This window comes from Pithys albifrons, chromosome 1 (genome assembly GCF_047495875.1).
Source record: "Pithys albifrons albifrons isolate INPA30051 chromosome 1, PitAlb_v1, whole genome shotgun sequence".
Taxonomy (NCBI): domain Eukaryota; kingdom Metazoa; phylum Chordata; class Aves; order Passeriformes; family Thamnophilidae; genus Pithys; species Pithys albifrons.
The window spans coordinates 119,266,285-119,281,697 of NC_092458.1; the positions used below are offsets into that span (position 1 = coordinate 119,266,285).

Consider the following 15,413-nt stretch of genomic DNA (forward strand, 5'->3'; position numbering starts at 1 on the left):
ATGTTCCTTTAAAAAATTGTGTCTGTCAGCAAATAAAATTAAGGGTTTGCCTTCTGGTAGTTGCTGTGCATGAGGTGTGAAAAAGAGAACAACCTGCCTGCTCTTTGGTGGGTGAATAAACTGAAGGGAACCACCCATGCTCCTCTGCCAGAGACACAGCAGGAAACCATGGAGGGACTGGGAATCTGCTGGTAAGAGGATGGAGAGTTGGCAGGTAAGTCTCAAAGACAAGGAATAAAAACATCACCCAGGGACCCAAAAGGACTGTGCCATTTCCTCTACATTTTCAGTATGCCAGGTCAAGACTGATGGACTCAGAGATCCTCCAAGCCTGATGCAAAGTGATTGACTTTCCAGGACGCAGTTGGTAGAAGGTAATTTGTTTGAATTCTCTTTTATTTCTACTCTTGTCATGCTCAGAGTTTAGATTATTTTATTTTCTAGCAAAACTTTGCTTTCTGGGTTCAAAGCCCTTTCTATGTATTTGGAGTATTTAAGGAAAAACTCAAGAGCAGATTCTCTTCAGAGGCTTGGATATCTTAAGAGTCTCTAATACTGCTCAGTGTTGCTCAAAACCCCTGTAGCTTGAGCAAAATCCAGAACCAGAGAGAAGTGTGTTCAAAGTTGTCTGCATTGCTGTCCTACTGTGAAACACCATGTTATTTATTTGACAGTATTATTTACTTTGCAAGTTTTATTTTGTGGAATACTTCGAGTGTTTTCAAACAGAAATAAAAGTTATGATTTCTTAATATTTGCATCTCAACAACCTCTTCTGTATTAGGGAATTCCAAAACATTAAGCTTTGGTCATTAGGTCTTTTGTTTGTTGGTCACACTTAACAGATGACTGTAAAAGAAAGTTTCCAAGTGTCCTTAAGAAATTTTCTGAGAAGTTCTGACAGTGACTTGGCTAATCCCTCAGAGTTCTACCCAATGCTTTTTTAAACCTGCATCTCATGCTGCATCTACTGCTACACCTTTCATGTATTTACAGATAATGTGCAACCTGCATGACAAAATGGCACAGCAGCAACGTAGTGAATAAATTTACAGGCATTTTCCTGACCACGTAAATTCTCACTGTTACCAACATTTAGTTAAAAATGCTTAAAGGTACCTTTCAGAAGTTTTAAATTCAGAGAAGGGATACTACATAAAATAAAATTAACCAAACTTTGGAGCACAACTGTTTCTAAAAAGATTCTTATTCTATATATTTAAGCCAAATTTCCAACCTTTGGGGAAGTATGAAAGCACTAAATAATTATAATTAAAGTTTGTATCCCCTTGAAATAGGATTTAATCTCCTTTCAGTGTTGCAAACGTAACCATTTTAGCCTCAGCACAGATGATAAACGCAGGATTTAAGTGAGCTATTACACTGTCATACAAGCTAAAAGCTCAGATTCTCATAGTCTGGAGCAGTTACAGACAGAACCTATAAATATGAAAACTATAATGATGCATAATATTAGTAAGGCAGAAAAAAATAAGGAAGTTGACTAACTTGACTGGCTGTGCTGTTTTCTAAGACTCCCTAAAGTAAACTTGCTTAGAAAATGCTGCTCATTGCCCCAGAACCTTCAAGTAGCCCCAAACACTTGGGTGAGATGAATCTCACCCTGCTCCTTAAATTACTATAAAAATAGATACACACACAACTGCACAGGAAAGGTTGCAATTCCAGTAATACAAACACAAGATTCTTCTCTGCATGAAACAGGAACCAAATCAACATCAGACTTGGTTCTGTGAGAAGCCAGAGGTAACTGTGGGTCCCACTGTAAGTGCACACACGATCCCAGTGCCTAAAGCAGCTACTCTGGGCCACTCACATAACCTTGTCTTTCCTGTACTGCCCCAAGGACACCTAAGAAAGGATGGATGCAACCAGTTACAGATTCCTTGGGGCTGCCAGCTCTGAAATGGTGAAAACTATGGGCTCTCATATATTAAAAAGAAGAAAAACCACATCAGAATGATTCTGACAGTCTCCTGCAGTCAGTACTGGTACACAGACCCCTTTTATAGTCAGTGGAATTACTTCTAAGAAGACAGAGATGAATACGGCAGTTTTCTGCCTACAGATCTATTATTTATCAGACAGACATATTTGCTTTATAAGGCAAAAACTTGGGATTATCTCTTTACCCAGTGGGTGGTGAAAGTTCCCACAGGTATTTCGTGCAGGTTCTCTTACCTCAGTTACGGAGATGGCCATTCAGAAATAGCTCTCTCTACAGCTGAATTCTATCTGTAGATTCTTTGTAGTTCTCATACTGTGCTCTTAATACCATCTAAAGCTGGCATGGACACTGGTTCATCAAGCTGAAGTAGGCAAAGCTTTGGTAAAATAGTGCTGTTATTACAATGTGGCAACCAGATATTCTGGTCTGGAACAAGTGGTTTGACCAGAGAAACCGAACTTTAGGGGTAGGGAAGAGCTGTTTAGTTCTCCCCAGAACAGGAAAAGAGAACTGTAAAAACTATTCCAAAAATTGCCAACATATTCTCCAGTAGTAATGCCTCCCTCCATCACAAAATATCCCAAAAGTTTGCTTTTCTGAGGCTCAGCAAAGCAGGCAGGTACAACTGGCTTCCTCTGCTATGCAACAGGCAGCACAGGGAATTAGGAGCTTTCTCATGTGATCACATGACTAAATGAGCATTTAGGTAAAGAGACTTCCATATTGCTGGAGAGGGTGAAAGAAGTATTTATTTTTTAGTATTTAAGATTCCAAATGCCCATTTAAGTCTTCATCCATCATAAACCCACTTCTGAGTAATGAAAAACTTTCAGAGGAAGCCTGATGATGTTTAAATACAAAACTGTAAAACCACGACCTTCTTGGCAGTCTCCTGCAATTAGTATGCCAGGAAATAACCCTTCAGAAGAACTTGTAATAACCATTACAATAATAGCATGTTTTTATTAAAGAGACAGTGACAAACTCTAATCCCCTTAGATTTGCAGAACCATATAAAATTAAGTTGCTGCCAATTGCCACTTCTTTTTATCCTATTCATAATTTATTCACTATTCTTTCTGTTGTGTAAATAGGGAGGGAATTATGTCTTGAGTATTTTACAGAGGTTTTTAACTGACTAACCAAGGCTTTGCTGTCATTTACAATGTCTTTACATATCATAATTCAGTCCTTATGCCAGTCAATCTACAATCAACAGAAGCTGATTTCTCTCAACCTGTTGTAGTTTGGGATTATTATGTAAATTCTCTCCCCTGCCACTTAACTGCCCAGGCCAGCGGTTAACAAAAGAAGCAGTTAACTGTGATCGCTGGGGTGGGGGCAGGTTTGTCTCTTTTGGTTTTTTTTTTGGATATTCTGCTCAGTCTTGGCTCGGCGGAAGGGGGGAGTGGGGACTCCAAGGAGGCAGGCTGCCCTGCTGGTTACTGCTGGGGTTCTTCCCTGGCTGTCTTGCCGCTGCCTACTTCGGACCACCTTTTCCTGCCGTGCTGCTACCTGCCTTGGATTTGCTGCTGGTTGCTGGTACCTTTTCTGCTTCTTGGACGGGGAACACAGGGGGAAGAGACTGAGTCCATCTGAAAGCCCACTGCTCGTCTGTTTCGCTGGAGAGGGACTGAAACTCACTCTGCAGCCAGCCAGGCTGTGACAAGGACACTTAAGTATAACCTTTTCTCCCGGAGGAAAACCTGCTGGGTTTTGTTGTTGTTTTTTTTTTCTCTTATGGTGTTGGGGAAGTGGGTTGCACTAGTCTGTTTACATATATATATATATAGCAGTTATCCTTCTTGTATTAAAATTCCTTTTCTTAAATTTGATAAAGAGTGGTGTGATTATTGTGGAGGAGGCCCCTCCCCTGCTTGTGGGTAAAACATTTTGGTTTTTTCCCCTCAAACCGAGACAAACCTCATCTCTTGGCTGCCTTCTTGTGTGCAGCTGCTGGAAATGAAACTAAAAAACAATCCTGGCTCTTAAAGCACAGGCATTTCAGAAGGCAGGATTTACATTTCCCTTTGTGAAGTGGTCTGAGGTGAGTATGTACAGCGAGGACAGGAGAAAAGCCATCAGAAATTGTTAGTTCTTAGATCAAATTTTAGAGTCACTGGATAAAATCTCAAAAACAAACAAGCAAACAAACAAAAAAACAAACATAAAAAAAATCATGTGAATTAATATAAAAGTGCAGACCTTTCCCCTACTTGTACTGATGTAAGTTCTTAGATTTAGAAAAAGACAGCTGAGTACCAGATGATCTTCTTCACTTCAAACAACATCTGCAAAAATGACTGGAGTTAAGATGCCTCCAATCTCACAGAGTAATTTTTTGTTCTCTGCTGTTCCCCATATTCCAGAGCAACTAACTCTGCAAGGACAGATGACAGCCAAAGCAGGTGTATTTATCACTATAACGGTTTAAAATAAGGAGGGAGATATGTTTGAGATACACACAGCAGTGTAATTAAAATGAAAGGCAAGTTAAGGACTCCATCCTTCTCAAATTTGAACTATATGGTGTTTAATGAGTTCTTCCTTCTTGAACAGAAAACAAACAGACATCCTATAAATCTACAAATAGGTTCCTGTATCCACATAGTTCTGTGAATGCTACTAGGAAACAAACAAGGTAGCAATTACACACATATATATATAATATATATATATATATTTATGTTTATGTGTATATACATATACAGTATGTGTTTATATCTATATATAAAGCAATCAGAAAGACTCTAGGGAGAGAACTAGAAAGATGGAGGTTTATGGTGATGACAGTGAGAATGCAGAAAACAAGGCAGCTGGTGCATTGGGATGTACAACTAAATTAAAGAAGGTAAGAACACCCATGGAATACAAAAAGGGAAAGAAGGGTATGTAAAAGTCAGCAAAGAAACCAAAGAAAATAGATACAGGACAGAAAAACAGCAAGAAAGAGAAAAGACTAAAGAGAGGGAAAAAAAGAAAAAAGGGAAAACGTCCCAGTAAACAAAAGATAAAGTGTTCCCAAACAGAAGCAGGAATGCAGAGGAGTGCACTATGTATGGAGATACAAAAAGGGAGGGGGGAAGGGGAAGTTGAGTGGGAAAGAGCAAAGGTGGGGAGAAATTGGTGCGTGGTTTGGAAGATGCCTTCCTTTTATTCCTCATGCACAGGGCACTGTGTGTATGCATGTCCCCAGCCTTTCCCTGTCTCCATGCTTGAGACCTTTACACAAAGTTTGCCACTTCTTTTTCCCAGCTATCCCTCACTGTAAAACCAGCCACAAACATGACAGAAGGCAGCCTAGCCTGAGGGTAAAGAAACATGCAGTGAGAAGGTGCTGTTTTTATTGTTTTTTCAGACCCAACCCACACCTTACATTTAAGTGCACTCACACCCAGTCAACTACACAAATAAATATTTAACAAAAGAATGCCTTTCACTGTCACTTCCTTACACACTTTCTTCCTCATTGCAAAAATACATGGAAACTCCTTTCTGACCAGCATGATGGCAGCAGGGCCTATTACTAAGTTTGCTGAGGGAAGTCTCTATGCACAAACAAAACCCAAAAATCATGGCAGAGGCTCTGTATGAGATTTCTTTTTTTTCCCCTACAACTGTATAGAAATATTATTGCAAAACTGTATAGAAAAATCCCCTGAGCTCTCACTCTTACATTACTGGACAGGCATTCTGAGATGGGGAAATTGGACGACAAGGAACAACTTCCCTCACAACCTGTAAGATCATAAGAATGAACCAAACCACAACAACAACCACGAAATCCATGACTTTGATCAGAGTTGGAGACATGGACATGTCTTGCTGTCCTGACCTAGGACTGAAGAAATGCTGTTAGCCTACAATTAACTCTTAAAATGCTACTGAAAAGGCCCCACATTTTACAGCTTGTTTTTGGAGATGCTGAATTTGTTGTTTTTGAAATGTCTCTGGTTTGTATCAAAGGGTCTAGAGTTTCACACCTTCTCCTCTGTCTAATACAGTCTGCAGGTTTTAGAAGAGCTTGCACTTTCAGTCTCTCACAGTGTGTGCAGTTAAATGCCAGTAGAACGTCCTCCCTACATGTCAGTAACATTCCTTCACTGAGGAGACACATATTGGATGGTTATTTACATCAGGTGTATGAATATACCCAATGCATATGCATGTATTGTGTATCACATCAATAGACAAGGATCAAGAAAGTTCATGCAAGAGTAGAGCAAGAATATAAAATATGACTAATATTGCAGTATCTGCTTGGTGTTAAGAGAAAAAAGTCCATTAGTCCATGAAAATGATTTTGGAACAAAAATGCAAAACCAAAACATTTTATTCTTTATTAATTTAATGAAAATTAGATTTTATTTCAGCTGTGTTGCAAATGTTAAATATTGGGAAAAAAACCCCTTGGGTAATTTTAATACTGCCTCTAAACTAGAATCTTCAGAATTCCCTGGAAATAATATTACTTCTGGTTAATTATACTGTCATTATATTATGCTACAGACAGATTTAGTCAAAACCACACAGGCTAATTTTTTTTCTGAACAGGCAGTATTAAAACTGAAAATAGCAAAGAGGAGCAAAGAAAGCGGATTTTTGTAACATGCAAAGACACACACCATAGCTGAATGATATGCCTTAAAGGAAAACAAAGGGATACCTACTTTCTGCTGCTAGAAGTCCTAGTAGGAAGGCAGCGTTTGGACAAACAACAAACAGTATGAAGATCTCATCACAAGCGATTTATAAAGCTGCATCCTAGCACACTATTTAGCCACAAAATAGTCTGAACAAAGTGACCAGGACCCCCACCCGTTATTTTAATATGGTTTCTATGTGTCAAGCAAATGGCACTTGCAGGCTGGGCTGGGAGGGAAAAACCACTTGGCACTGGGGAGGCAGCACATGTATGCAGAGTCAAATAGCTGTAACACCAGAGTTTTCCCAACATTGGTTAAACTATTTTAAAAAATGCATGGACAAAAAAGAGATTACTAGTAAAAAGGTGAACTCATAAACTAAGTCAATATATTGCAAAGGACACATACCATCATTTTAATATACTGATACTTACTAAGCAGAATTTAGCAATATTATATTGAAATCAAAAGTTTCAGTGAGAACCATTATGAGAACCATTTAGAAATATAACTGCCTCATTATTGCTTTTAATTAACACTGTCTTTATGCACTTATTTTTTTGTATTTAAACATACAAGAATAAACTATAAATAGCTGAAAAAAGCATAAAGATAATAATGGAGTATTGGAAACATGCAAACTCATGATCTCAAAGCTGATAGTTTTGCTTGTAATAATAGAGAAGGAATTAATAACTGTAAATTAGAAGGTGAATGACCTTTTTATCCAAACACTCGTATTTAAAAATGTTACACAACCATTGCAAATATTTACAAAATCATTGGTGATTTTTGCATAACAAAAGTATTTTTCTTCCTCATATCAATGAGACTGATGGTTTTTAAGATATGGGCTTATATTGCCCATATTTCATGAAACCTAAATCCTATAAAACTACTAACCACTCTAGTTTGTGAGTTCAGCTAGTTCCATGTAGGTTGGAAACAGTGATCCAACAACTTGGCCATATATATGCTGTTTGATCTCACTCTGAAAGACCAACAGATTCAGCCTTTTCCCCATTCTGATTCATTTCAAATTTGAAAATCAAGATGTAATGCCATTAAAAACATCTCACTTGACACAACACTACAGAGTCTAACAAGGTAAGAGAGAAAACCAATTTCAGTTTACAGACGGTGATCTCAAGCCAAAACACCAAAATGCACTTCTAAAAATGCCATATGAAATCAGTTCCTGGCAGTTTGGGAACACCAGGCAGGAGCACTGAAGTGGCCTCAGTGTGGCTGCTTTCTGTGCAAGGCAAAAGCTCTGCCTTTATGTTCACCCCCTTCCAGAGCTGCCACAGGGCTGGAAAGCACAGCCAAGCGCAGGAAGCACCTCTTGCTGTCACTGGTCTGTGGGTGCATCTGCTCGCTCAGCTGCTGTAGAACACGCTGCTGCACTTGCTCTGTGGCTACACTGAGCACATCAGAGGATGCCTTACAGGAGTCCAGAACTGCTTGTGGCAAAAAGCCACTCTGAAACCTGCCAGTCACATGTCAGTATCTGTGTGCTGCAGACCAAGCTAGTCAAGCAGACATTATAGAGTAACATCCTTTAACCAAAAGGTAAGGTTTGCTTTAATCTAAAAGTCATTTATGGAGTTTTCCAAAGACTATGGACTATCCAGTGGCTTAACTCCAACCCAGATTCAGTAGTTCTGAAAATGTGGCTACAAAAATGTTCTGGAAATACAAAGTTATAAAGAAACCCTTGGATTTATTGCTTTTTCTAACTGTTGGCTGGAAAACTTGAACATTTTGAATCTTCTTAAAACTCCAAAGTAAACTAAGTGGTCTTCCTCAGTTCAGCTTCCCAAGTCAAAATGTCAAACAATTCCACAGCCTTTCCTTGGGCTGCCACAGAACAGGGGAAGCTGAAGAAGCCAAAGGTGGAAAAAGGAAATGCTTTGCTTTGGTGATGTTCCTTCCTCAGCCTGAGGCACTGTTATTGAACTACTCTCTGCTGGGGAACAAAGGGTCGGCATGTGGCAGAAGTAGAGGAAATCCTGTCTTGAGGTAATGTGTGATCAGGAGATAGGAGTGCCAGGGTGCAGGGCAGGAAAGAGGAAGCCAGACTGAATTTCTCTGGCAGCTTACATAATTCAGTGTCCACTTCAAATACTTCCTACTGGGCCAATTTTTCTCCTGTGTCAGATTCGGCCTCTAGGGCTGCTGAGTGCTAACTTCTGATTTATGCGTGTTTCAGTGTATTAAAAATACCCAAAACATTCACTGCCTTGGGAAATAAACATTTAACAATGTCTTGAAGACAGGCAACCTGAAAGTCAAATGTTTTACATTCTAGAAAAAAACCACTTGCAAGAAGCTTGTCAGGTGAGCTGCTCAGTGCCTTCACTAAAGAAGTTACTGAACACAGCCTATCACCAGTAATCTTTTAGCTTAAAAATATTTATCTAATTTAAAAAAATATTTTAAAAGCCTTTTTCATACTTTTCCAAAACCCAGCAAGACTGATTTCTGCCATCTTACGACAGCAGCATGAAGTCAAGTTCTTCAGAGGATGGTGTGCTGATGAAAGGGGAAACCAACCACCCAGAACCAAGAATTATTAACAATCTGTCTGAATGAAAAGACGTGCATGGAAAAATACCTGATTGACTTTAAATGAGGTTTATCTCTGTTCATTCCCATCCAATTTAGTTATGTAATTTGCTGACCCTCATTGGGAAGCTCTCTAATAAACAATATCCTTTGTGGTTCTGCAGCTACAGAAGTCACCTGACTTGCTACCTGTAGTGCCTTCACATCCCAGGCCAACACTCTGGTAGTATGGGGAGATGCTCAAAGGTTCCAACAATCCCAACTTCACTGAACATTGAGGAAGAACACCTCTAGATTAATTTGGAAAAAAGACAGAACTGAAATTTGCTGTTTCTCTGTTTGGAAAGACTTGGAGGAAAGGATATATAATTTGCATAACTTAACAAGCATTTATATTTCTGTATGAGAATTATCTCTGTAGGAGTTCCATATTTGCCTGTTTGTAACAAAACATTTAATTGCAATGATAAGCTTCGTGAAATTTCATGGGTGGATTAAATAGGAAACACTTAAAATATTAAACACTCTTCATTAGAGTTTATGATCTGGAATAACATTATGAGATGTTAGGAAGGAAACTTAAATTACCTTAAGATAGTAAACCTTCTACTGCAATTCAAGAGTTTTACGTATAATTTCTATAAATTAGTTTGGTTTAGAATCATCACAAGAGCTTTACAAGGTAGAAACTTTGAAAATTTTATTACTGTACTTCTGAAGAAGTAGCAAAATAGATTTTGATATCTAGCAATTTCAAGAGCTGAAAAAGTTGTAGTACCTTTGCTTGCAAGGCTCAGTGTTTATCCTGTGATACTAAACATTTTATCAGCTAATGTAGTTGGTCAGAGAAATATCATGGAAATGACCCACTCAGCATGATTCCCTGATCCCTGTGATCTCCCATCAGACAGACCAACAATGTTATTTTAGAGAATAACTACCCTTTCCTGAGAAATCCAAGCTAAGGTTTCAGTTCTTTCAGACATGAACACAAGATAACAGTGGATTGAGATCAGATATTCTGCAGAATTTACATGTGTACAGGATTCAAGTATTCTGTGAGCAGAAAAACCAGAACTAGCACATTTCCTCTATACTGATATCTGCAATTACATCACTCTGAGGAAGACACATGTCCTGATGATGTGAGACTGAAACTGGGAAGAGGAACTGCAGTTTTCAGATTAGGAAAGTTGCCACTGCCAACCATGTTGGTGCCTATTCTCTACTCAAACGGGGAAGTAGCTGGAAACAAAAATAAAGGCACAGCAAGTAAGGTGCAGTAGAGACCAGCTTACTCTTTGCAAGCACAGGTGGATCCTTCATTACAAGTTCATCAATTATTCAAGCACTGTCTGCCTGAACTAAAGCCATGGAGCTCTGATGGCCCATTTGCTATAAATGAGCTCAGGTTCCCATTCATTCCCATGGAAATTATCAATAGTGTGCATGTCTAAGGACAAAGTAATCTTTGAATTTAAGTACTTGAATTTCAAGAAGTGAAATTGAAAAATTTCAACAAAAACAATTTACCCCCATTCTTAATGACACTGAAATAATTTATAATAATTATTTGCTCATATGAAAGAGAAGAAAACAAGTAATTAATATATGCAGTCAATAAGTAATTTTCTCACCTATAAAAATATAGGGAAAGAGAATTATCACACAGCAGATGCAGTCAAGTTCCTGAAATGTGTTCTAGTAAAGTCAATATGTAGCTATGATATTCTGCTGGTACTATGTGGTTATTTAGAAAAATAAAGGAGAGTCCTTTTGGCCTTTGGCTTTTCTTAGAAGTTAATTCACTTAATCCCAACCCAACTTTTGCACTGCAGATGTTTTAAGTAGTGTTATGTCAAAATTAAGACACATAATTCTGACAGGGCTGTCTTAGGATAGGGAGTGGAGGTTTAAATTCCTGAATATGGACCTTGGACAACAGGATTGCTTGAGTCAGATCACTGTCCTGTGCAAGACCCAGCTCATAACATAGGTATTAACCCCCACTTTGGAATATGCTGGGACATCCCTGAACTACATGGGTTGTCTGTCTCTGAAGATTTGGGGGTCAGAAACACTGTCCAGTGTATTTTGAAGAGAAAACATCTTAATCATATTGCTCTCTAAAACAGGAGGTCAGGTAATTTTGGTACACAATGGTTTCTTTTCATAAATAACTACTTGTAAGGTATGAGAACCTTCCTCCTGCATAAGAAATCAAGACAAAATTTCAGTCAGCTTTAACACTCAAGTAGTATAAAGAGAAACATGAGGTTATGCTGTTATTTACAATAAAATGTACATACAAGAACAAATAAAAAAATCAGAATTTCCGTGGAAACAACTGTGCAAAGATTTTCTCTTTGGTTTTGTCAGTCACAAACACCATTAAGACTGAAAATTCTTTATTCTTCTCACAGGTAAATATTAATTTAATATTAAATTTTATGAAATCTCAAGAAATTACTAAATACTTGGCACTCTAGTCAGTATAGAATTAAGACAGGTTGACTTCTGTTAAAATACCTGAGGAGGTGGGGTCTTCAGAGAAGTCTGGCAGCTCTTCAGGGGGGTCACCATAGAAGGAGTTGAATTTGTGGCTTGACACAGCTGCTAGTACTGCCCCCTGAATAAAAATACCCACACAGTCTAAATTACACAAAGAAAGAAAATGAAAGATTTCAAGACTCTCTGGATCACTCAGTCTCCCAAGGTCTCTTGTGAGTTGACCTTCTCAGTGAAGAACAAATAAATTTCATAGTCTTCAGCTCTGCTTCCCTGTTATCAGTGACCACATCTAATGGAAGTGCTGGTCATAACTAATCCAACAGTAAAAATATTCCTTGTGAAGGGATACATGAGAACAATTCTTTTTGTGAATATGTTTTAAAATAATAACTGTGATGCACAAATTTCCATAGTAACAAAATAACTAATTTCTTTCTCTTTCCCTGTCCCCCGGACTGAGTGGCTTAGCAAGTATAGAAATCCACTCTTTAAAGCAAAACAGAATGTTTTTATCTGAGAAATTGTTAGAATCTGACACTGACAGCACTAGAATATTTGACATCCATAATATATTTATATAAAAATAGTATAATTACATAGATAATCTCAGATTCCTGGAATAAGTGCTACATGAGAAGTTACAAAGCCAGAAAAATGGTTACCTGCTCTGACATAAGTTTACTTGTTCAAGTAGAGATTAACCACTCAGGTTTTAGTGCCTCACAGTTGTGGCAGGAGGCAAAATGGACACATTTTATGAAACATTCTACGGAACAGTACTTTGGATAAAATGGTATGAAAAAATGGCAAAGGTTTACATAAAAGCTCTCAGGAGGATAAATACAGTGGCCTTGCCAGGAAGAAATCCAGTAAATATCTAAAACTATACCTAGAACAGGAAAACACACCATATTCTCACATGCACTACCTAATATTTAATGAAAGCATTACGTGGACATTAAAACCCCCTAAGAGAAAGGGCTGTTTGTCATGAACTATGGCAATTGTTGCATCCCAATCACCAGCTACACTGAACTTTTGCAAAGTAGCAACTCCTTGTGTATACTTGATTCTCTGTTTTAGTACAAACTGTGAAACAACTCAAGAATTGAAATGCTCCATGTTTTTGTTAGAATTTTCTCAGCCTTTCAGTGAATTCAAAAATGTTAAACATTTTGTTTTGTTAAACATTCCAAGAAAGGAACTGAAGGGAAAACTATGCTGATTTGGGCTAAAATGTTAATATTCCTTTCAATACAGCTAAGAAATAATCCTGTGTGTAGTTATACATAAAGAACACATATTTTCTCTTCTTGAAAAAAGACATTAAAAATTATTATGCTTCTTTTGTTATAAATGTAACGCAATAATAACAGAAGCCACTGTACTATATTTGCTCCCCAGTAATTCATATTGCACAGAATTAATGAACTGATTAAAAATTAAGACCTCACAGACACCTTAATTGATACCTGACAATTTGCACTGAAATTTAGTTTGAAAACTACGCATTAAGAAAGGATGAGCATCCTTAACAAGATATCATTGCAATAAATATCTGTAAAGGCCTGGTACAACTTTTTATTTAATTGCTGACTTTAAAGCATAGATTTCTCTTAGCACTGTTAAAATGAATGAAGTATCACAAAAAATTCAAATTATGTAATTATATTGTTTTAACACCACATTACCTTTAGTTTTCGTCTTGCATTGAATTTTCTCAATTGTTCTACTGTTTCTGGAAGATGAATCTTGTATGCATAGCGATCTCTCTCCTTAAAAATAGCCACAAAAAACAAACCAAAATAAGATTAAATATAAGCTCTTAATATTCTCTTGACACTAAGAAACCAGACAGAAAATGTACCAGCCAATAACTCTCCTAAGGAGAATGAGGGTTTGTTGCAACTTAAGGAAAACTTCAATAAACTGAGAGGGATTAAAATACTTTGAAAGAATTCTCAACTTGGACCAGGGATATTTTCTTTCAGTAATTTTGTTTCCCACCTTGTAGTAAGACTTTGGCCTTTTGTTCTACTGTTGTGCTGTCAGTCAGTCTGTGGCTAGCACAGAACTTTGAAGCTGGAAAGCAGAAAGCAGTTCTGCTTCTTGGGATTCATAAATCCCAGTAAAGCAACTGAAGCACTCTTTTAAGGGGTGCTTGATACTTCAGGTAAGCTTCAGGTATGATGGCTGGTGATACCAGGTGATGGCTGACAGGAAAAATTCTCCATTGTAAATGCAAATAAAGAAATTGCCAATGAATAATTGCAATGACAGTAGGGACAAAACTTGCAGGGCTGGCTACTGTCTTACCCTGCTCCAAATCACCACAGAAGCTACATATACTTCGTAATTTAATGTAAATGTTTATCACATGCATCTCCTGAATCACAGTGGAATCACTGTCAGAAGTAACTCAGTCTTTCCACAACAGCAGAGATGTCCCTGTCTCATGCTCTATTTGCTACTATCTATATTAGCTCAGGAGAAAGTTCTGAGTCAGCAGGGAAGGCTGTGTACCATGGTCAGAAATGAGAGGATTGACTGGTAGAACACTGGCCTGAGCTTGGAGACAAGTTGTCTCAAATTAAATGTTCTCTTTCCTTACATGACTTTCAACAAATAATGGCAAGACCAGAAAGAGACTGCAGAGATCAAAAGTGCTAAGGGATATAGGCAGAGCTTGCATATTCACATTACAGAATTGCCTTTTCAACAAGCCTAATCAGCTCAGTTGCTCAATAAAAATGACAAGGTTTTCTGCCAAAATAACCCTCAGTAAACCCCCTGCTTTGGCATCTAAATGTGGATAAGCTCACAAAGTGAGGATGAAGTCCAATTACAAGCAGAAACAGAACCACCTGTGTTTGCCACAGACTCAGTCACTGGAGTATGATCATTTGGGATGCCCAAACATGGTGCCCATTCCCATCCTCTCTGATATTTGATACACCAGGTATGCTCCACATGAATAGACAGAACTTTGGCTCCTTTTGTGTGGAATAGTTTGAACCTGCAGTTTCCCAGTACTCAGAAGAGTTGTCTTAACCTCTGTTATTCCAGAGAGGAGCACACTCCTCACCTCCTTTAGTAAGCCAGATCATTTTGCAGCTTGGAATACAAGAGTCAGAGCCAGAAAGAGTGCAGAAAAGTGGAAGAATGACTCCATTCACTGGTGGTTACACCAACTATTCAGAGGGAGAAGAACATATCAGCCTGTCCTTTCTAGTTTCTTTTTATTTTTCTTTAGTGTCGCTGTTTGTCTCATGTGGAGCAAATAAAGTCAGAAGCAGAGACCAGAAGAGCACCTTTTCGAAACAAGTGCCCTGTTTAAGTTAATGGCATTATAGCTCTCTCTAGCCTGGATCTACACTATAGGAAAGAAGTAGAGGATAACAAAGAAAAATAGTTAATTCATCACCTTCTGCCAAAGAAAATACAATGTTCTGAAGCAGGACTTGCCAGCTTGTAAACCTGTAGCACACCCATCACTCTTCAACCCCAATGTTTAGCCCAGACTACTGATGGTACTGCTGGGAGGCCACAGGTGTGTATTCTCCCGTTCCTGTTGTTACCCTTCAGTGTTCAGCAACTACTCTTCCACTGGCTTGAACTGTGGTGTAAATTCTGACACCACTGAAAAACAATTTGATTACCAGATGTCATATAATTTCCTGTAGTCACAGTGGCCTTTGAGCAACATTCCATGACACACT

At 38.2% G+C, this 15,413-nt stretch overlaps 1 protein-coding gene across 11 annotated transcripts in view; it reads right to left on the minus strand.

Moving 5' to 3' along the window:
* The window catches only part of CASK (calcium/calmodulin dependent serine protein kinase), a 194,723-nt gene that overhangs the window by 57,798 nt on the left and 121,512 nt on the right, over window positions 1-15,413 (minus strand). For 8 of the 11 annotated variants that reach the window (XM_071565695.1, XM_071565649.1, XM_071565674.1 and 5 more), the window contains 3 exons: window positions 13,386-13,469; window positions 11,713-11,812; window positions 6,640-6,657 (listed from right to left, as the gene is read on the minus strand). In XM_071565695.1, coding sequence (XP_071421796.1) covers window positions 6,640-6,657; window positions 11,713-11,812; window positions 13,386-13,469 — 202 coding nt within the window. The remainder of the gene's footprint in view (window positions 1-6,639; window positions 6,658-11,712; window positions 11,813-13,385; window positions 13,470-15,413) is intronic. The other 3 variants (XM_071565719.1, XM_071565657.1, XM_071565702.1) reach the window with 1 other exon arrangement.